The 24,383-nt window shown below is 45.9% G+C and overlaps 1 protein-coding gene across 1 annotated transcript in view; it reads right to left on the minus strand.

Annotated features, from left to right (window-relative positions):
• Window positions 1-24,383, minus strand: part of LOC141051180 (uncharacterized) — a 90,468-nt gene that overhangs the window by 61,590 nt on the left and 4,495 nt on the right. Inside the window, 1 exon segment of the mRNA XM_073548045.1 lies at window positions 41-190. Within this exon segment, the coding sequence (XP_073404146.1) occupies window positions 41-190 (150 nt within the window).

Below are 24,383 nucleotides of genomic sequence, written 5' to 3' on the forward strand. Positions count from 1 at the left end.
GATATGAATGATGTAATGTGACGTCATCAGAATCTCTCACCTCTCCAGTAAGCCGGAAGAGGATCTCTAGGGTGAGGTGTAATATCTTCTCCACCATCTTTTTCCTGTCCTTATCCGTCCTTGATGGGTCCATCAGGAAATGTATCTTATATAAAATATCTCCACGGAGAGGATTCAATATTGTAGGCACCTGAATGGAAAAAAAAGATATAACATCATAAAGATTCTATTCCATATTTTATGAATAAATGTTTTCCACGTCAAATCCTCAAGTCCTCAAGGTGGCCGCATATAGGAAACATGCTCTCAGTAAACTATCACGTAACAGAACAGTTACATCTCAGACATACCGGCATCCAGTATCGTCATTGCAGCAATGTAAACTGACTGAAGGAAACAATGGACGCCTGAGTGATGGAGTGGAAATATGTCATAATGATGGAGCGCGGCCTGAACTCAATGTGCTTTGTGTCCTTTCCCCAGAATCTGCCATCTACACGAATAATAGTGCAGATTATTAATACAGGATATGTTCTGGTCACAGGGACTCCGAAAATCCAAAGTGCAATGACACTGGGAGGGTCCCGGGGAGCGGCCATGATGGGGATTTACAGGAGTCATTCATTATAATTACCGCACTTATAAATGTCACCTAAAGAAACTGCGATAGAAACAAGTCCGGTATATAGGACCACAGAGAGGCTTCTACAGGGGACGTGTGCGCTTCTCTCTATTCATCGTCTATGGGACGGAGGAGAAACGAGCGCGGCTCTAACTGGTGACAATGCAGGAAGACAGTGAGAGAATCACTGACGTTTTCTACCCTCAACGTGACAGGTTCCCTTATATCAGGGGTTGGGAACCTATGGCTCGCGAGGCAGATGTGGCTCTTTTGATGGCTGCATCTGGCTCTTAGACAAATCTTTAATAGAGATGGGCAAACCCGAGCAGTAAATACCGAACAACTACTGTTTCAGTTTGGCTGCCTGAACCCCGGGTTTTTAGTCATGCTGTCATGAGCATGACAGCGCGGCAAACACTGCTTCTGATCGGCGGTGAAATCTTCCCCGCCAGTCAGAAAGCCGCGGCTCCCATGCTGTCAAAAGACAGCGTGAAAGCTCTGCTGTGATTGGAGGTATAAAGTTTACCTTCGGTCACTGGTGTCAGCTGATGGGACTACTGATCCCATCATCCGACACCAGCTGCCACTAATTACATCACGAAACAATCACTGACCTCAGGGAGACCAGTCAAAGAAAACACTGCGGCAGCCGGCAAAGGCGCTCAATCAGTGAAATCCTAGGTGCATTGCTCCTTGGGAATTACGAATATGCAAATAAAGTCCATGGAGCCTCATTTAAGAGTCTCAAACACGGGACTAGCCAGATCTTCCTCCAGGGAATTACAGTGAGAGCAGGAGGAAGTATTCATCAGCCGCTCCAGCGCTGTAAATAAATAATAATGAAAAAAAAACGGCGTGGGTTCCCCTGTATTTTTGCTAACCAGCCAGGCAAAACTCACAGCTGGCAAACACTCCATATTTGGGCCCCCCCCATATAAGTGAATAGGGTCCGAGTTCGGGTCCGGGTACTGTTCTGGTACCCAAACCCAAACTTTTTGTAACTCTTCTGCCGAACCTGCCGGACTCGAACATCCAGGTGTGCGCCCATCTCTAATCTTTAACAAAAAAATAATGAAGGAAACCACTGATTTCTGAAACATGTAAGATAAGTTTGGTCCTTACGGCGCCTCATATCTGTGGCAGTCACATGGGCTACATGTGACCAGTGACGTCATGCAGGTTCTGCAATCTCCGGTCACCATCCTACCACAGGACTCGACCGCAGCACCTGAACATCCATGCCTGCCCGGTAGAGCCGCATGGAGCGCCTGTTACAGGCCGGGACAGCACTCCGCTCCTCTCCTTGCCTCATCTACTCCACAGCAATTTCAGTGGGGCCACCTACAGACTGACCAAAAGTCTCCTAGCACTCATACCTGCACTTGGTCCCTCTTCACCCACCTCACTGGACGCTCTGCTGGTTGTGACTCTTTCCTCCCTGAAGCATACACTTGCTGGAATGTCATTTTACAGTACAACTCTGTATCTCTTACCATCATCCCTCTGTGTTGTGCTTACTGATAGTAACATATAAACATTCTAAATACAAGTAAATGTGTGCATTTTATGTAAGACTTACCTAGAATGCACAAATTTATTTGTATTTTGTTTTAAACAAATTGTATGGCTCACATGGAATTACATTTTAAAATACGTGGCGTTCATGGCTCTCTCAGCCAAAAAGGTTCCTGACCCTTGCCTTATATGAACTTCAGAATTACAAATACAAACATTATACAAAGAAATGGTGAAAGATTCTGGCACAACCATGCAGGGATAAAATGCATTCTTTATTTAAACGTAGTTAACCCCTTCACTACCAAGGGTGGTTTGCACGTTAACTCCCGGGCCAATTTTTACAATTCTGACCACTGTACCTTTATGAGGTCATAACTCTGGAACGCTTCCATGGATCCCGGTGATTCTGACATTGTTTTCTCGTGACATATTGTACTTCATGTTAGTGGTAAAATTGCATTCAAATAACTTGCGTTTATTTGTGAAAAAAATGGAAATTAGGCGAAAATTTTGAAAATTTCGCAATTTTCCAACTTTGAATTTTTATGCCCTTAAATCACAGCGATACGGCACACAAAAAACTTAATACATAACATTTCCCACATGTTTACTTTACATCAGCACAATTTTGGAACCAAAATTTTTTTTTGTTAGGAAGTTATAAGGGTTAAAAATTGACCAGCGATTTCTCATTTTTGCAACACCATTTTATTTTTAGGGACCACATCACATTTGAAGCCACTTTGAGGGGTCTATATGATAGAAAATACCCAAAAGTGACATCATTCTAAAAACTGCACCCCTTAAGGTGCTTAAAACCACATTCAAGAAGTTTATTAAGGTGCGTCACAGGAATTTTTTGAATATTAAAAAAAAAATGAACATTTAACTTTTTTTCACAAAAAAAATACTTCAGGTTCAATTTTCTTTATTTTACCAAGGGTAACAGGAGAAATTGGACTGCAAAAGTTATTGTGCAATTTGTCCTGAGTACGCTGATACCTGATATGTGGGGGGAACCACTGTTTCGGCGCATGGCAGACCTCAGTAGGCCGTTTGACTTTTTCAATGCAAAATTGGCTAGAATTCAGATCGGACGCCATGTCGCGTTTGGAAAGCCCCTGATGCACCTAAACAGTGGAAACCCCCCCAAGTGACCCCATTTTGGAAACTAGACCCCCCAAGGAACTTATCTAGATATGTGGTGAGAACTTTGAAACCACAAGGGCTTCACAGAAGTTTATAACGTACAGCGGTACAATTAAAAAATCATATTTTTTCCACAAAAATGATCTTTTCACCCTCAATTCTTATTTTTCCAAAAGTAACAGGACCCTAAAAGATATTGTGCAATTTATCCTGAGTACGCTGATACCCCATATGTGGGTGTAAACCACTATTTGGGCGCATGGCAGAGCTCGGAAGGGAAGCAGCGCCATTTGACGTTTTTGGCTGGAATTGAGATTGGACACCATGTCGCGTTAGGAAAGCCCCTGATGTACCAAAACAGTAGAAACCCCCCACAAATGACACCATTTTGGAAACTAGACCCCCCAAGGAACTTATCTAGATGTGTGGTGAGCACTTTGAACCCCCCAGTGCTTCACTGAAGTTTATAATGCCCAAGCATGAAAATAAAAAAATCGTATTTTTTCCACAAACATGATCAATTAGTCTCCAATTTTTTTATTTTCCCAAGGGTACCAGGAGAAATTGGACCCCAAAAGTTGTTGTCCAATTTGTCCTGAGTACGCTGATACCTCATATGTGGGAGAAAACTACTGTATGGGCACACGTCAGGGCTCGGAAGGGAAGTAGTGACGTTTTGGAATGCAGACTTTGATGGCATGGTCTGCGGGTGTCATGTTGCTTTTGGAGAGCCCCTGATGTACCTAAACAGTGGAAACCCCCCACAAGTGACCCCATTTTGGAAACTAGACCCCCTAATGAACTTATCTAGATGTGTGGTGAGCACTTTGAACCCCCCAGTGCTTCACAGAAATTTATAACGACCGGGCGTGAAAATAAAAATATCGTATTTTTTCAACAAACATCATCTTTTAGTCCCCATTTTTTTTTATTTTCCAAAGGGTAACAGGAGAAATTGGACCCCAAAAGTTGTTGTCCAATTTGTCCTGAGTACGCTGATACCTCATATGTGGGAGAAAACTACTGTATGGGCACACGTCGGGGCTCGGAAGGGAAGTAGTGACGTTTTGGAATGCAGACTTTGATGGATTGGTCTGCAGGTGTCATGTGCGTTTGGAGAGCCCCTGATGTACCTAAACTATTGAAACTCCCCACAAGTGACCCCATTTTGGAAACTAGACCCCCCCACGGAACTTATCTAGATGTGTGGTGAGCACTTTGAAATTATATTTTTGCCCCCAATTTTTTATTTTCCTAAGGGTAACAGGAGAAATTGGACCCCAAAAGTTGTTTTGTAATTTGTCCTGAGTAGGCTGATACCCTACATGTGGGGGTAAAACACTGTTTGGGCGCATGGCAGAGCTTGGAAGGGAAGGAGCACCATTTGACTTTTTCAACGCAGAATTGGCTGGAATTGAGATCAGACACCATGTTGCCTTTGGAGAGCACCTGATGTGCCCAAACAGTGGAAACCCCCCAATTATAACTCCAACCCTAACCCCAACACACCCCTAACCCTAATCTGAGCCCTAACCCTAGCCCTAACCCTAGCCCTAACCCTAGCGGGAAAATGGAAATAAATACATTTTCTTTTAGTTTTATTATTTTTCCCTAACTAAGGGGGTGATAACGGGGGGTTTGATTTACTATTTATGGCGGTTTTTATGTTTGGCAGCTGTCGCACGCTAAAAGACGCTTTTTATTGTAAAAATAGTTTTTGCATCACCACATATTGAGAGCTATAATTTTTCCGTATTTTGACCCACCGAGTTATGTGAGGTCTTATTTTTTGCGGGACGAGTTGACGTTTTTATTGGTACCATTTTCGGGCACGTGACATTTTTTGATCGCTTTTTATTCCGATTTTTGGGACGCAGAATGAACAAAAACCAGCGTTTCATGAATTTCTTTTGGGGGGTGCGTTTACACCGTTCCGCGCTTTTATTCTTCGGGTCAGTACGGTTACAGTGATACCTCATTTAGGTGGTTTTTTTATGTTTTGTCGGTTTTTTGCAATGAAAACAATTCTATATAAAAAATAATTATTTTTGTATCGCTTTATTCTGCGAGCTATAACTTTTTTATTTTTTTGCGGATGACGCTGTATGGCGGCTCGTTTTTTGCGGGACAAGATGACGTTTTCAGCGGTACCATGGATATTTATATGCGTCTTTTTGATCGCGCGTTATTGCACTTTTTGTTCGGTGGTATGATAATAAATCATTTTTTGCTTCGTTTTTTATTTTTATTTTTAAGGGGTTCGCTAAAGGGGTTAACTAATGGGACAGTTTTATAGGGCAGGTCATTACGGACGCGGCGATACCAAATATGTGTACTTTTATTGTTTTTGGGTTTTTTTATTTTGAAAAAATGGATTTATTGGGGAATATTTTTTTTTTTACTAATTTATTTAGCGATTTTTTTTTTTAATTATTTTTAACACTTTTTTTTTTTTTTTTTTACTTTATTACCTTGTCCCAGGTGGGAAATCACTGTCCTGTGACAGATCGCTGATCTGTCACATCACAGATCACTGTGACAGATCAGCGATCTGTCACAGGCACTGCTGCAGACTTCCTCATGCCTGCGCTTTGCAGGCAGTGGGGAAGTCAGCTCTCTACAGGCCCCCGAAGGCCCCCGTCGCCATCTTGGATTCGGGGGCCTGGAGGAAAGGAGCCCCCCGCAGCACCGCTGCACATTGCGCTGTCGTGGGGGGCTCAGGGAAGCACGGAGGGAGCCCCCTCCCTGCCGATGCTTCCCTTTAACCCCCGGTACACCGCGATCGCGTTTGATCGCGGTGTACAAGGGGTTAACGTGTCGGGGGCGGTCCGTGACCGCCCCTGACACATTGTGCCGGGTGTCAGCTATGATAATTAGCTGACACCCGGCCGCGATCAGCGGCGCTCACCACGTGGGCGCCGCTGATCGCTGGGACGTAATATTCCGTCCATGGTAGTTAGGTCCAGGGTCACATGGACGGAATATTACGTCCTTTGTAGGTAAGGGGTTAAAACATTAAAAGGCCTCGAACCTTTCCTGTACAGTGTAGGGTTAACCATCGTAGTAATGCTGTCACCTATAAGCATGATGTCTAAAAAGGGAGTACTGGTGGCTAATGGAGTACAAGAAAATCTGATGTTACAGGAATTGGAATTGAGGTATGATGTGAATTCAGAATAAGTGGAGGCATCACCTTTCCAGACTAGAAGGATGTCATCCACATATCTGGCATGCCATACCAGATGTGGAATGAAAGGGTTGTTATTGGTAAAGATATACCGTATATATAAAATAAAAAAATAAAATAAATAAAAAATAAAAATAAAAAATAAAAAAAATAAAGATTATTATACTCATGTGTAAGCCGACCCGAGTATAAGCCGACCTCCCTAATTTTGCCACAAAAAAATGGGAAAACTTATTGACTCGCGTATAAGCCTAGGGTCGAAAATGCAGCAGCTACTGGTAAATTTCAAAGAAAAAACACAAAAACTGAGCTTGGTTTGAGTTGATACACATGCAGCAAATAAATGCATGTTGACATTGGCCATAAAACATAAAACCTGTAAAAGACAAAATGAGCAAAAACCCTGCTGTAACTAAATAAGTAAATGAAAAAGTGCATCTAAATAATAGAGTTTTAAGTAATACTGTTTTTGATCAAAAGTAGCATGAAAGCCACTTCAAAAATAAAAAGATACCAATAAAATAATAAATAATAAAATAATACTTTCAATGTCTTCAAACAGAGGCTGGACAGACATCTGACTGGGATGATTTAGCGAATCCTGCTTTGAGCAGGGGGTTGGACCAGATGGCCCAGGAGGTCCCTTCCAACTCTACGATTCTATGATTCTATGAAAAGTAAAATTAATTGAGAAATCAGTAGGTTAAATGTTTTGAATATCCATATTGAATCAGGAGCCCCATATAATGCTCCATACAGTTCATGATGGGCCCCATAAGATGCTCCATACAAAATACACCCCATATAATGCTGCACAAAGGTGTCAAGTTCCTGTAAGCACCAACGAACTGCCAAGGCTGAACAGGGTGACTTATCCACACCGCGGGGAAGCCCAGGGTCAGATGCTGCTGGGAAAGCTGACAGATGGGATCTGAGCAGAGCAATGAAAGAGGACGCTGAGGGAAGCAGAGAGCAGAAGGACCTACGATCATGTGATCACAGGGGGCGGGGCTTAGCGTCCTGCTGGAGATGCCTGCAGGTTGCTACAGGAACCCTGGAGCAGGGGAAAGGGGGCCACAGGACACCAGGGAAAGGACGGGGAATCAGAGGGAGACAAAATCCAAGACAAGCTGAGGTCAGTAAACAAGAAAGCTAATGCAGGACACAAGGGGCAGGCAGAGGGTAGTCAGAACGTAGCTTAGGGTCATACACAGATGAAAAATAGGACAAAAGGAGCATATAAATAGCAAAAATGTATTAGCACAAATATGCTACCCCATAGAATATGCCCCCATATGCTGTATAAATCAGGTTGATCTTTAACAGTACTGCACTTTCACTACAGCTAGGAAGTAACAACGGTCTGCCCTAGTTGCCTTGGTAAAAGAAAACAGTAGAGGGGAGAGGAACATATTAACCATTACACCACTATTCACAATGGTCTCATGTCTTGCCCTCACTGTGTACAAACACAAGTTCTCGCTATCTCAGAACAAGGTTGGCGCATTGTTCAAGTGCTAAAAACACCCGTCCACAGAATCAACACTGGTTATACTGCTTAGGCTGGTTTCACATTAGCGCTTTTTAAGCGCACGCACGGCCGGGGGTAGCTCCGCCCCCGAGCCGGCTCTCTGCCCGGTGTGCCCGCCCCTTGCTTGTAGCGCCGCCTCCTAGCGCACAGCGGCACCTGCGATCGGCGCACCCTATCTTTAGCATAGGGTGCGCAGATCGTGCGCAGGCCGTGCGCTAGTTGCGCTTTGACCTGCGCTGTGCAATTTTGACGGTGCGCCGTGCGCGCCAAAATCAAACTTTTCGGATTTTGGCGCGCACGGCGCACCGTCAAAAGTGCGCAGCGCAGGTCAAAGCGCAACTAGCGCACGGCCTGCGCACGATCTGCGCACCCTATGCTAAAGATAGGGTGCGCCGATCGCAGGCGCCGCTGTGCGCTAGGAGGCGGCGCTACAAGCAAGGGGCGGGCACGCCGGGCAGAGAGCCGGCTCGGGGGCGGAGCTACCCCCGGCCGTGCGTGCGCTTAAAAGCGCTAATGTGAAACCAGCCTTATTCAGCTGAATTTCCTGAATTAAAAGTGTTTAGATTGAATATTCACGCTAGACTATTCATTTCTAGTCCAGAAGGTACACTACTGTACTACGTTGAAGCTAACAGATTATATCATCCTACACACAAAGTACCATTTAGGTGTCCCTACAAAAACGGTAGCCCAGAAATTTATGAGGCTTTTGCAAAGCAAGAAGTACAGTGGTTGGGTATTAAGCTGTAACATGGGTCATAACAAGTCTAAACCCAATCATTTTTCCGCCCAGGAAATAGTGGCAGAAAGAGAAGGGAAACAGTGTGTTAAAAATATGAAACTTCTCCTGAAACTTACGGGATCCACAAACCCGGGGGGAAGGCTTGATGAGACAGAATGGAAAAGCACGTTGATGAGCAAAAAAGGACTCTTAAGGGACAATAATGTTTTACGGGATGCCGAGGCATGGTATAGAACAGCAAGAGAAATTAAGAGACAAATGTGGGTTGAAGAATGTAATTCTGCCACTGGTGAATATATTCACAGGCCACCTCTTGACAAAATGACTCTGGCTCCGGCGATTGCACCTACACTGCGCAATCCACCTTCATATTCTCCAAAAGGGTGGATATGTGCAGTCTGCCAGAATCAGAACCCAGATTGGAGGGACACATGTGCGGTTTGTGGGGCGCCACGCCCGCATAAGCCTACTCCCCTGTACCCAGTTCTCAACGCAGATGGCACACCCCTTGTCCCAGAGGTCATCTTGAGGCAGGCCACACCCACAATTACACCCACACCTACACCGGCAGCCATCTCACGCAAGGGTACACGTCATTCAGCAGCCATTTTAGCTCCGGTAGTATCTGGTATATATACAAATGGTGAGCAAGATGAGGATGAAGAAGGAGAAGTTAAGGAGGAAAACATAGAAACCTGTCACCCTACAGTCAAATCCATACGGCGGGATGCAGACCCGAGCAGTAGTATAGCTGCACCAACCCACAACCAAGGGGGGATAACTATGCCTCTGTACGAAGATGGAAGCCCAGGCAGGTCTGAGTCTATAAGTGATTTCAACCCACACCGTACTAGGCGTATGGCTCTCATCAACGTCATTTTTATTCCTTCCAGACGTAGCACCTGATATGTGAGCTGGAAACCCCAAGAAGCTGCCACTCTAGTTAACAGCCTACCAGATCCAGAAGGGCATCCTATGCCTTTCTATAGGAAGATGAGTCAGATATACAAAACACTTGCTGATTTATGGATATATTTAATTGGACTAGCTGAGATCAAAGCAGCTGATTCATTCTGGCCTGTAATGGAACCAGCCTTGAGACCAACGAGTGGGATGCCTGAGTACTACCAGTCCTTACCATCTGGGCAGGACTTCCTAGAAAAGCTCCAACTCTGGGCCAAGGACCGCCTAATAGATCAAGCCACTTCCCTGCAAGACACAATGCAGGAAAAAGGCGAATCTGTGGAAAAATATTACCACAGGTTAAACCAAATGTTTACTGATCTAGGATTTGATCTCCTGGACAAAGCCCACCATCAAATCTGGGTGCAGGCTTTTGTACAGGGTCTCCGAGAGCCAATACGCAAACAACTGCAGACCACCAGGCCAGAATACCGCAGGCTAGAATCAGAAGTGCTACACACAGTGGCAAAGGGATCAGAGTTGAATCAGCCAACTAATCCCCATACTACCCTTCTGTTGTATCAGGACCCCACTCAAGACAACCCCAGACGGCAGAGACCTAGGGGTGCCTGCTTCAACTGTGGGAAAATAGGGCACCTAAAAAGGAACTGCAGGTCACTCAAGAAAGGGCCAGAACAGTAACAGCAGCCCACCCAGGGACCACCTGGACCCCATCCACAATAGGACATTGGCAAGCCGGATCCACCACACACCCCACTACTCTTGCACTCCACAAAACAACCAAGTGGACCAATGCCTACTATCCAGTTAGAGGCTGAGGGCAGACCCCTCAATTTCCTAGTGGATACCAGTGCAGCCAGAAGTGTAATCAGGAACATTGACTTACCAGACCCGGACTGTCTCACGGATGAAGTAGTGCCTTGTGTGGGGGTAGATGGAAATACTCGGTACACTCCAATGACCAGACCTCTTCATATAGGCTTCCAGCCAACACAAAACATGTTGTCCCAATTAGTGGTCTCAGCCACATGCCCTGTCCACCTACTAGGATCAGATCTGTTGTCAAAACTCCAAGCCAACATTCTATTTCACGAAGATGGAACAGTCAGTCTTACCACTCCACTCACTCAGGAGCATTCTGCAGAAGTATACGCCCTCTTCCCTCTGCAGATCAGTAACCAGACCACAACCATGGATGATGTAGATGCTGAATTAATGGCACTGATCCCAGACTCACTGTGGGCATGAGGCCCAGAAGATATCGGCAGGCTCAAAGTTCAGCCTGTGAAGGTGGAGCTGAAGCCTGGAGCTCTGCTACCCAGCAAACCGCAGTATCCACTCTCCATCGCACAATCCGCCGCCATTACACAGCAACTGAAAATCTACATAGAAAATGGAGCCATCAACCCCATCAAGTCACCCTGCAACACTCCTGTTTCCCGTAAAGAAGAAGACACCCAAGGGACAACCTACTAAGTTCCGCATGGTACATGATTTGCGTGCAGTCAATGAAGCCACAATACTGGACACACCTATTGTGCCCAACCCACACACACTGCTGTCATCAATCCCGCCCACCTCCCAATGGTTCACGGTGATTGACTTGGCCAATGCCTTTTTCAGTGTGCCCCTACATCCTGACTGCCAGTATCTGTTTGCTTTCACACATGAGGGTCGGCAATATGCTTGGACTGTGATGCCTCAAGGGGCACAAAACAGTCCCTCTATGTTCACCCAAACCATGATGACGGTCTTGGATCCCTGGAAGATGACACATCCCACTGTCATTCTCCTACAATACGTGGATGACCTCCTCCTCTGTGCTGACACCCTGGAAGAAGCCCAGACAGAATCCATCTCCTTACTACAATTCTTGGCACATAATGGATGCAAAGCATCAAAGGACAAACTGCAGTTCTGCAAGGAGAAAGTTGTCTTTTTGGGACACTGCATCTCCCACCAGACCAAACACCTGACCGAGGACAGGAAAACAGCCGTGCAGAATATAACTCTACGGGGGGCGGGGCCTAGCTCTTGATGTGAGAAGTCGGGTGGCTGTGCTTCTCTGCCACCATTAGCCTCAATTATCCTGCACAGAGCCCGAACCAGCTAATTCCTTTACCAGGATCAGATGTCTGAAGGTCCCAGGAGTCAGGGGCGAGCTTCTGCCAGACTCAGAGAGACAGACATGGGCCGCAAAAGGCAGAAAGATGCCGGAGCCTGCAGCAGTGCCTCAGTCCAAGATGGTGCTGAGAGAGAGGAGGAGGCAGGAAGAAGAAACACAGCCTATGCACAGAGGCTGGAAGTCTCAGCCCGGCTGAACAGGTATGTGAGGGGCATAGAGACAGATGAAGAAGGAAATGGAGAGAGTGAGAAGCACAGAGATGAGGAGGAAGATGATGAGGAGATGCCTGTGCTGAATGCAGAGCTGGAGCAGGAGGAAGAGGGGGATGGTGACACTGTGCAGTTAGCTGAAAGTGCAGATGTAGCAGAGCCCACCCTGCGGGATGTATTCCAAGCTGTCTTATACTGCAAGACTGCCTTAACTGCTCTAACAAAGCAGGTGAATTGCCTGAAAGAAGAAATGGGAGGCATAAAAACATCTATGCAGAAAGTTACAGCCAGATTAACTGAGGTGGAGGACAGAGTTGGTGTAACAGAAGATCACTTAACCTCAGTGCAAAAGACACAACAACAGCACAGAGGATCACGGTAGTAGCTAATAAAAATGATGACCTGAAAAACCGGTCACGTAGGAACAATTTGCGCATTGTGGGCATCCCTAAGAGAGCTGAGGGTGCTGACCCCACAGCCTTTATTGAAACCTGGCTGCTGGACAAGTTTGGTGCTGATAACTTGTCGAGAGTGTTTGCGGTGGAGCGTGCCCATCGCGTACCCATGAGACCCCCAGTGCCAGGAGATGGACCTCGCACGATGCTAGCCAGAATCCTGAATTGCAGAGACAGGGACACTATCTTACGAAAGGCTGGAAAGTTGACAGATCTTAACCTGGAGGGCAAACGAATCGAAATATACCCGGATTACTCAGCCGAGGTGCAAAAGTTGCGACTGCGGTATGGCGAAGTGAAGAAACAGCTCCGCTCTTTGCATTTGAAATACTCTACAATTTATCCTGCTAAATTAAGAGTGGAAGCTTTTGGAAAGGTCATTTTTTTCCCCGTCACCGGTTGAGGCTGAAGATAATGGAAATATGACCACATGACCCTGCTAGACTGATCACTGGACAGGGTTGTGGCGCTGCTTTACTCTGCGAAATAGGAGCGCAGAGGAGGGGGAGAACTCCCCACTGGGATCTACGTATTATGGTTAATTGTTTGACTAATGGTTCGGGACTATGCATACTGTTGACAGTATGGCGGAGAGGCTGCCAATGATGGAGGAGGACACGACGCATGTTGAAGTGCGGAATACTGAGACGTTGCTCAGGTTCTTTGAGCTCCCACTCTCACGTTGGGGAAAGAGTGACAACTGCAAAAGGGGAAGGGTAGGGGGAGGGGAAGCGGAGAGGGATGGATTTGTACGGAGATGGGGGTTTTCATGCTGTTTAACCGGGTATGATTGGGACCACAATGTAATGATGTTACTTGATGATGATGGATTGTTCTTTCTAATGCACAATGAGTAACCGTACTGTTCGGATGTTAAGTTGGAATGTACGTGGTATATCTGATAAGGTTAAGAGGGTGGCTGTTCTGAATCATATCAAATCCTGTGAACCTATGATCGCGTGCTTACAGGAGACACATCTCACTAGAGACACTATGCACTGGTTGTCAAGAGCCTGGATGCTAAAGACATATCATTCTACTTAGTCCTCGTACTCCAGGGGGGTGTCAGTCCTAATACACAAAAACACACATTATGAAGAGCTGGAAGTGCATGTAGACAGTGAAGGGCAGTATGTATGGATTGCTTGCAGATTGTTCGGACACAAAATGATTTTAGTGGCTTTATATATCCCTCCACCTTACTCTAAAAAGAAACTACAAGCAGTACTGGAACTGACAGGCAGATGGGGGGAGACTCCGTTGTTGATTATGGGAGATGTTAACAACAATATGAATGATTATTGGGATAAAGTAAGACCGGCAGGTACGGAAGCTGGACAGGACAGGATGACTGCCTTTGGCAAGTATGTAGGGGAACTTGGGCTGGTAGATCTGTGGAGAGTACGAAATGAGGGTAAGAGGACTTTTTCATGTCATTCGGCAACACATGGAACACTGTCGAGGATAGACTTGGCTTTGGGGGATACCGCTATGGACGGGATGGTGGGGGAGGTGGAATACCTACAGAGGACTCTCTCAGATCTATGGTGGTCCTATGGTGGTCACGCTTCTGGTGAGATCTGTTCAGGGTCAGAGGGGAGGTTGGCGTCTTCACCCGACGTGGCTTAAAGTGGTGGACATGGGTGGCATAACCAAAGAGCTAGAGCACTTCTTCCAAATGAACGAAGGGAGTACTGAGGCCACAACGGTATGGGATGCCATGAAGGCGTTTACGAGGGGACTTTTTATAAGTGAGATTGCGAGGTGTAAGACCAAAACTAAATTGGCAGATCAACAAATAAAGGATGACCTGACAAGAGCGGAGGCAGACATGATTTTGGCGCCAACGAGTGAAGCTCACAATAGACTAAAATTGGCTCAGGAGGCAGTTGATAAACTGCACATGATGCAAGCTGAGAGGAAAAGGGCATTTCAGCAAGCCCAATTCTTTGAAGAAGGAGAGAGAGTTGGTCACTTGTTGGTGGTGATATCTGCGGCACAGAGGGAGTCTTCCAGGGTGTATAAACTGAGAGATCAAACAGGGGCGACTCTGACAGACACAAAGGACATACTGGAGGTCTTCAAGACATATTACATGGCACTGTACACTTCGAGAGCACGGGACACAGAGGGGGATGTGGAGAATTTTTTGGAAGGCATTTCACTACCTAAATTGTCTGAGGAAGATAGGTTGAGGTTGGAAGAACCTGTGAGTGTGGAGGAGGTGGAATGTGCAATACTGTCTATGCCCAATAACAAATCACCGGGAGCTGATGGTCTACCTGGGGAGGTGTACAGGGAGTTAGTGGAACTGCTGGCTCCGAAATTGAAATCTGTGTTTGATGAGGCTTTAGTGACGGGGGCACTGCCGAGATCAATGGAGGAAGCGGTGATAGTAGTTCTGCCGAAGGAGGGAAAAGATCCCATGGATGCGGAGTCGTACAGGCCCATTTCTTTGTTGACAACGGATGTCAAAATACTCGCTAAGATCCTGGCCACCCGGCTCACCGGGGTTGCGCATACCATTATACACGAGGACCAGTCGGGCTTTATGCCTAACCGCTCCACGGCTGTTAACTTAAGAAGATTATTTCTTAATATGCAACTGCCTGCTGATAATGGTGGCAGGAGAATAGTGATGTCATTGGACGCTAGGAAAGCATTTGATAGCGTGGAATGGCAATACTTATGGAAAATCATGGAACTGATGGGATTCGGCCCCGCGTTCATGGCCTGGGTGAAGTTATTGTACTCATCCCCAAAAGCGGTAGTTAAGGTGAATGGAGAACAGTCCGGGATGTTTGACTTGCATAGGGGCACAAGACAGGGGTGTCCGCTGCCCCCGCTATTGTTCGCGGTGGCAGTGGAGCCCCTGGCGGCCAAGATCAGAGCTGAGAGGGGAGTGGTCGGATTTAAATTTGGGAAGCTGGAAGAAAAAATATCATTGTATGCCGACGACATCCTGTTGTTTTTGGAAAGTGCAGGAGAGACACTGGGGTGCGCGATGGATGTAATTAAACAATTTGGGAGCATTTCGGGACTGGAGATAAATTGGCACAAGTCTTATGTCATGGCTGTGGATAGAGCAATACAAGCGGAGGAGATAGATGAGAGGGGGAAACAACTCCAGCTAGTTTCACAGTTTAAATACCTAGGGATATGGGTAGCTCTTCCACTGTCCCGATTCACGGGTCTGAGTTTGGTTCCTCTGCTAGAGAAATTTAAAGGGAAAATAGGTGCATGGTGCAAATTGGCTTTAACGGTAACGGGTAGAACTAACCTGATTAAGATGGTCCTTATGCCACAACTAATGTACGTTTTGCACAATTCGCCGATATGGCTACCAAAAAAACGGTTTTGGGGCATTGATATGGGGCAAGAAGCAGGCACGGATTAAATTTGGAACTCTGCAAAAAGGAAAGGAAGAGGGAGGACTGGCCGCACCAAATCCATGGGTCTATTTCTTGGCAGTACAGGGCCAGCATGTCAGGGGATGGAGAGAGCTCGATTGTGGAGTAGCAGCTCACCGGGTGCTGGTACATGTGACGGGGAGACGCCCACTTATCCAGGGTCTAGAGGATGGTACCTTTAAGAAACTGGGAGCACCATATCCTACCATAGGCATGATTCAGAAGGTATGGGACACCATTAAAAGGATCAGAGGGGTGGATGAGCCGACTAGGTACTCACCGGTGTGGGACAATGAGCATCTGCCGGAACTTAATAAGCTGCGTCAAATGGGCAATTGGAAGGCGAAAGGAGTGAGATATGTGTGCCAGCTGCAGAGTGGAACGGACCTGAAGACCTTTGAGACATTGAGAGAGGAATTTGATTTGCCTTCGGTATGGGGGTTTCAATACTATATGCTTCGACATGCTTGGAGGGCACAGTGTAGATTGGGAGCCATGACGGTTCAGGGCGACATTGTACTAGACTTTGTGTGTATGAAGGGAGGGACGAGGGGAGTTATATCAAGCATATATCATGATCTACTACACTCTTATCTGGGGGACAATCACCTCACTGCAAAGAGTAAACGGGAAAGGGAGGTGGGTACCCTCACAACAGAACAAGGGGAGGCTATTCTTGAATATGTCCCGAAGATCTCTCTAAGCGAGCAGGCACGGCTCTCCCAATTATATGTAATACATAGAACATACAAAACACCGCTGGTCCTACTCAAGGCGGGCTTGAGGGGAGACTCAAGGCGGGCTTGAGGGGAGACTCTAGCTGCCCTAGATGTGGCACAGACCAGGCCGGACTGTTACACATGCTATGGTCGTGTCCGTGGCTGGTGGCATACTGGCTGGTCGTTATCAACAATATTGAGAGAGCTTATGCATGTACGCTCGACAGGAATCCAGTGCTGTGTGTTTTGGGGGATGTGGATGGGATACCTGTCTCAGAACATTACAAAGTGGCAATAGCGAGGTTGCTGTATGTGGCACGCAAACTAATAGCACGAAAATGGAAGGATTCGGAACCCCCCACTAGGAGGGAATTTATTGCTCAGACACGTACGGTAATGCATTTAGAGGAAAGCATTTACAGGCGAAGGCATGGTGAAAGGACTTTCGAAAAAATATGGTCCGCCTGGATGGCGGTGATATGATTGCTAAGACTCTCAAGTATACCCGGCACAAGGAGTATTGGGGGAGGGGGGGGGGGGATGGCTTTGATTGTATTACTACAAGATATGTGAATTGTTACATGTATATTGATATCCACTGTTTATTGTTTAAAATCTTTTGAAAGCTAAATAAAAATAACTGGTTTAAAAAAAAAAGAATATAACTCTACCAACCAAGCCCCCACAGCTGCAGACGTTCCTTGCCCTTGTCTCCTACTGCCGTCTCTGGATCCTTGATGCCTCTCTGCGCATGCAACCCTTGTATGACTGCCTCAAGGAATATCCCTTCAGTCTAACCAAGGAAGCCATTAATGGATTCTACATGCTAAAGGCTGCCATCACATCCTCTCCAGCCTTAGGATTACCAGACTACAATAAACTATTCTGCCTGTTTGTTATGGAAAAGCAAGGTCATGAAACTGGAGTCCTGACACAGCTCCACGGAGGCAGACAACATCCTCTTGGATATTACTCTGCCAGACTAGACCCAGTGGCCTGTGGAGCCCCAACTTGCATGAGAGCCGTGTTTGCAAACCACCTGCTCCTGGACAAGATATCTGACATAATACTGGGCCACCAACTGAAGATCATGGCACCTCATGACATTACTGCTATCCTGGCCCCAGACACAGCCGAAGCACCTGTCTGCTGCCCGCCACTTGCATCTCAAATGCTCCCTTCTGCTTCCAGACAATGTTACCATCTCCAGGTGTGCTGTCCTCAACCCAGCTACTCTCCTACCTCTGCCAAGAGGGGAACAAGGTGCAGACCACATCTCTGACACATAAGTGGAAGAGGTAGTCGACTCAGAAATGGCTCAGCATGATTGTCTCGCCATGATGAGACAGGAAACCTCCGGATTCGACTCAGTCACTGACTTGCCTTTGGAAAATCCTGACCTGACGCTTTTTGTGGATGGATCATGGTACGCAGACCAAGAAGGCCGCTTTCACACGGGTATGGCAGTAGTTACAGAAGATACTGTTATACTAGCACAACCATTACCCCCATCCGTCTCTGCCCACGAAGCAGAACTGCGAGCCTTGACAGAAGCATGCAAGATGTCTGCCCAACGCACAGCCACAATATACTCTGATTCACGCTACGCTCATGGTGTTTGCCATGACTATGGACCAATCTGGAGGGCAAGAGACTTCATCACGTCCAACGGAACGCCTGTCAGACATCACATTGCCATACAAGAATTGATGGAGTCTTTATTGATGCCAGAAAGAGTTGCGGTGGTAAAAGTAAAAGCACACACTGGAGGGACTTCAAAGGAGGCAATGGGCATCAGACTGGCTGATGTCACAGCAAAAGAAGCAGCTTTATTACCACTTGACACAGAAGCAGCTCATCTTTACTCTCTCAAGGACTAAGAAACAGAGGAAAAGAAGGAGCCTTGGGAGAAGACACTCTCAACACTCCAGAAACAAGCATCCAAGGAAGAGAAGGACAAATGGACCCAAGGTGGAGCCACAGAAGATGCAAGACACCTGATGATGAACAAAGGAAAGCCCTGCCTACCAAGAGTCCTCTACCCTATGGTGGCCAAATTGGCCCATGACACAACTCATCAGTCCAAGAGCAAGATGCACAACCTTGTCTGCCAGTACTACCATGCAGCAGGCTTTTCAACTATAGCCGCCAACATCACAAAAGGATGCCTTGTCTGTGCTCGATGCAATCCAGGGAAAACAGAAAAAACACCTCAGAGATGCACACCCAGACCCTTGTACCCTTTTCAGCACATACAGATAGATCACATACAAATGCCGCATTCAGAGGGTTCTGAGTATGCTTTAGTGGTGATAGACATATTCTCAGGGTGGCCAGAAGCTTTTCCAGTCAAGAATCAATCGGCAAAAACCACTGCAAGAAAGCTTCTCTCTGAGATAGTGTGCAGGTATGGGCTCCCAGAAACCATAGAGAGTGACCAAGGGCCTGCATTCACAGCCAATCTTACAAGGGAGATATGGGAAGCCCTCGGGACCGAGTTGGCCCTACACACCCCATATCACCGGCAGAGCAGCGGCAAAGTTGAGAGGTTGAATGGGACATTAAAGTGCAAAATGCTCAAGGCTACACAAGAGACAGGGAGGCAATGGCATGAGAGCCTTCCCCTTGCACTGTTCAGTGTCAGACATACACCAGCTGGACCCACTAAGCTTAGTCCATACGCGATCCTGTTTGGTAGTGCCCCCAGACTAGGACTGTATTTCCCACAGCAGTTGTCCATGCAGTATGACACTTTGACTAAGTTTGTGATTGAATTAACCAAGCACTTAACTAAAATACATTCTCTAGTTTTTTCATCCATCCCAGATCCACAGGACCTAGAAGGAACTCACCAGATCCAACCCGGTGATTGGGTCCTCACCAAGAGGTTCAACAGACGTACCTTGGAGCCTAGATACGACGGCCCGTACCAGGTTCTGCTGTCCACTACCACAGCAGTCAAGCTTGAAGGAAAGCCCACATGGATCCACACTTCACACTGCAAGAAGGTGCCAGATCCAGAGGCGACCGCCACTCTTCATCCACTTGATACTTATCCTTTACCTAGCCCAACCAGTAGTCAGTCTCCAAGGGACAATCACTCACGAGGATGGTATGGTTACTTTCTGGTATAATGTCTCCACCCCCAGGGTAACATATCAATTTGACTACTGCCTCATAGTAGAATGCTCAGGCCCCAAGGCACAATTTGATATTTGGATGGGTACCCAATTCATCTGTGTCACCACAGCTGAAAGGGGGGGGAAGGGTCACACTGTGAGGACTGGGCACTTGTTGGATGGAATACCAGTGAACACGATTGGGGATATCAACCAATCCCAGCCCTAGAATGAAGGGACAAGTGGGGAGCCAGCCTATTAGCCCGCATGACCCTGACTAAAGCCCCTTTTAAAGGCCAGAGAGCCTTTCCAGGCCTACCCATTCCCGCCACCCACTGCCCCAGGGAAGGATGCATAATTCTCTTCCTTACTATTGACAACCCCTCAGAGAATGATCAAGGGTTATATGTACTCGGTTCAAGTACCAAGGCCGGTAGAGCGGGGGAGGGTGACAGAATGGGTAAATTCCAATTGAGAAACCTTGAATCCAAACCAATAACTGAAGAGATAGATGAACCAGTACCAGGAGCCAAGTTTCTATTAGATTTGACATATGAAGAGAAACTTGCTATAGAAACAGGATTTTCTGATTCCAATGTCTGGCTTGAGTGGGTGAGATATACTGCCACTAATGCAAATCGCTCCTCATGTATAGCCTGCACCACAGCCAGACCTCATTTAGGCACAGTACCTTTCCCAATAAACCCAAGGGTAGATGAGAAGGGATTCCTGTATGCTCTATATATATGAATAATCAACCAGGTGACTCACAAAAATGCCAATCCATATCCCATATATACCCACCTCACCAAAGTACCGAACCAACAGGACATGGGATCACCCCCTACCCAGGTAATTACACCTGTTTTCAACGAAATGCTCCCGGTAGACAGGTAGACAACCTACCACCTAACTATTGCAATGATCAAATCATTCAGGTCCAGGAAGGTAGCCTATATAACGACTCCTTATTAGTAGGCCAGATTTACCAGTTGCCCGATGTATATTGGTTATGTGGGGACATGAAGATTAGGCCAAGACTCACTGTTCTATGGAAGGGACAGTGTGCCATGGTAAAAGCCCTTATGCCATTCCATATATTTGATCTACCTGGCTGGGATCGAGTAATTCTAGAAAATTGCCTGCCAAAAAGGGTAAAACTGGAACTACAAGGTTCCTTCGACCCCCATATTTATATAGACTCTATCGGGGTTCCACAGGGGGTACCTAATGAATTTAAAGCCCGAAATGAGGTAGCAGCTGGTTTTGAATCAATTATCCCCATGATTGGGGTATATAAGAATGTAAAATGGATAAATTACCTATACTATAATCAGCAGAGGTTTGTTAATTTTACTAGGGATGCTATACGGGGACTTGTTGAACAGTTAGGCCCCACATCCATCATGGCCTTCCAGAACAGGATGGCACTAGATATGATCCTAGCAGAAAAAGGCAGAGTCTGCAAGATGATAGGTACCAGCTGCTGCACTTATATATCCAATAATACTTCCCCCACTGGAAGCATATCCAGAGCACTTAAAGGCCTCACTGACCTATCTGAAGAATTAGCTCAAAATTCTGGAGTAGATGATCAATGGGATAACTGGTTTGGGTGGTGGGATGGCTGGCAAAAAGCACTCACAAAGTTTGGAATAGCTGTTTTATGTGTTTTAATTATTTTGGCCATAATCTTATGCTGCTTAGCTCCATGCCTCGAGAAGATGATGATGAAAACCATGGAAACTACAGTGATGACCATGCATGACGATTTCGAAGATCCCCTGTATGAAAGATGCCCCTACGAAACCATGCAAGCACCACCCCCAGAATATGCCCGTCTGAAGCAAACCAACGAGGGAGAGTCCAGGATCTGACTTCCTCCTGTGCAAAGTCCGTTAGGAGGGGGTCCATCTACTAGAGATGGGTCGTCTCGTGTATACGGTGAAGATTAGTTAGTTAGGTTCCAGCATTGTTGAGTTAGGTAGGCCGGGAGGACAGATCGATAGTCTCGACAAGATGAGATTAGGGATTTTGATTTTGCATACAGTGGGGAAAAAAAGTATTTAGTCAGTCAGCAATAGTGCAAGTTCCACCACTTAAAAAGATGAGAGGCGTCTGTAATTTACATCATAGGTAGACCTCAACTATGGGAGACAAACTGAGAAAAAAAAATCCAGAAAATCACATTGTCTGTTTTTTTTTTCATTTTATTTGCATATTATGGTGGAAAATAAGTATTTGGTCAGAAACAAAATTTCATCTCAATACTTTGTGATATATCCTTTGTTGGCAATGACAGAGGTCAAACGTTTTCTGTAAGTCTTCACAAGGTTGCCACACACTGTTGTTGGTATGTTGGCCCATTCCTCCATGCAGATCTCCTCTAGATCAGTGATGTTTTTGGCTTTTCGCTTGGCAACACGGACTTTCAACTCCCTCCAAAGGATTTCTATAGGGTTGAGATCTGGAGACTGGCTAGGCCACTCCAGGACCTTGAAATGCTTCTTACGAAGCCACTCCTTCGTTGCCCTGGCGGTGTGCTTTGGATCATTGTCATGTTGAAAGACCCAGCCACGTTTCATCTTCAATGCCCTTGCTGATGGAAGGAGGTTTGCACTCAAAATCTCACGATACATGGCCCCATTCATTCTTTCATGTACCCGGATCAGTCGTCCTGGCCCCTTTGCAGAGAAACAGCCCCAAAGCATGATGTTTCCACCACCATGCTTTACAGTAGGTATGGTGTTTGATGGATGCAACTCAGTATTCTTTTTCCTCCAAACACGACAAGTTGTGTTTCTACCAAACAGTTCCAGTTTGGTTTCATCAGACCATAGGACATTCTCCCAAAACTCCTCTGGATCATCCAAATGCTCTCTAGCAAACTTCAGACGGGCCCGGACATGTACAGGCTTAAGCAGTGGGACACGTCTGGCACTGCAGGATCTGAGTCCATGGTGGCGTAGTGTGTTACTTATGGTAGGCCTTGTTACATTGGTCCCAGCTCTCTGCAGTTCATTCACTAGGTCCCCCCGCGTGGTTCTGGGATTTTTGCTCATCGTTCTTGTGATCATTCTGACCCCACGGGTGGGATTTTGCGTGGAGCACCAGATCGAGGGAGATTATCAGTGGTCTTGTATGTCTTCCATTTTCTAATTATTGCTCCCACAGTTGATTTCTTCACTCCAAGCTGGTTGGCTATTGCAGATTCAGTCTTCCCAGCCTGGTGCAGGGCTACAATTTTGTTTCTGGTGTCCTTTGACAGCTCTTTGGTCTTCACCATAGTGGAGATTGGAGTCAGACTGTTTGAGGGTGTGTACAGGTGTCTTTTTATACTGATAACAAGTTTAAACAGGTGCCATTACTACAGGTAATGAGTGGAGGAAAGAGGAGACTCTTAAAGAAGAAGTTAGAGGTCTGTGAGAGCCATAAATCTTGATTGCTTGTTTCTGACCAAATACTTATTTTCCACCATAATATGCAAATAAAATGAAAAAAAAACAGACAATGTGATTTTCTGGATTTTTTTTTCTCAGTTTGTCTCCCATAGTTGAGGTCTACCTATGATGTAAATTACAGACGCCTCTCATCTTTTTAAGTGGTGGAACTTGCACTATTGCTGACTGACTAAATACTTTTTTTCCCCACTGTATCTCCAAAGGGGGAACTGTTAAGGGGAGAATATGACATATGAATGTATACAAGAATCAAAATTATATTACTATATGCACGCTTTGCAGAATATCAGAATCATGTAGCTTTAAGGTATATCTGTTTCTCTAAGACTTATTTCTGTACTGTATAATTCAGCTAGTTTCACTAAAGCCAGGTTAGACTGAGGAACAATAATCCGCTGTAGAATAATTATATAGTAGACAGGACATGAGAGTTCAATAGATGGGACATTGCATGAACAGGACATTATCTAGTAAATGGTACATTCATTCTATGAATAAGACATTGTATAGTAGATGGGACATGTGAGCTCAAATAGTAAAATGTGCTTTGTTATAACCAATAAATTGGAAAAACCCATGATGTAAAACAACTCGATTTCTTGCTATAAAACACCACATCTCTGATTAAAGGCAGAGGAGACTCATTTAAGACACAATATACATTGTCTTGTGTGTTCTTTTCTCCGTGCACGTATCATCTCTACCAGAGATCCAAATCGGCCACAGACAATTAAGACGGGTCACACCCTAGTGTGACAGAAATTGACAGGAAATCCACAGCTCCATAAAATATGCCCCCATATGCTGCTCCATAGAATATGCCCCCATATGCTGCCCCATAAAATATGCCCCCATATGCTGCTCCATAGAATATGCCCCCATATGCTGCTCCATAGAATATGCACATATTCATGAGTTTAATGAGCGGTACCACAAGACAGCTGAAGGAAGAGAGACTGTGGGAGAAGCGGGGGGGCTGCAGACATGCATCGGGGGGGGGTCAGTATGAACTCTGACACCCCCGCCGACCCCCAGGTATATGACTCGTGTATAAGCCGAGAGGGGGACTTTCAGGCCAAAAAAAAGAGGGCTGAAAATCTTGACTTATACACAAGTATATACAGTAAATTTCCTCCCACCAGGCTATATAAAGTATTGACAAAATACAATAGCCAAGGTATACAAAAGCATCCTACACGTAAAATAACAACA

The sequence above is a fragment of the Dendrobates tinctorius genome, unplaced genomic scaffold, assembly GCF_039654945.1.
Source record: "Dendrobates tinctorius isolate UK_male_01 unplaced genomic scaffold, ASM3965494v1 ptg000155l, whole genome shotgun sequence".
NCBI lineage: Eukaryota > Metazoa > Chordata > Amphibia > Anura > Dendrobatidae > Dendrobates > Dendrobates tinctorius.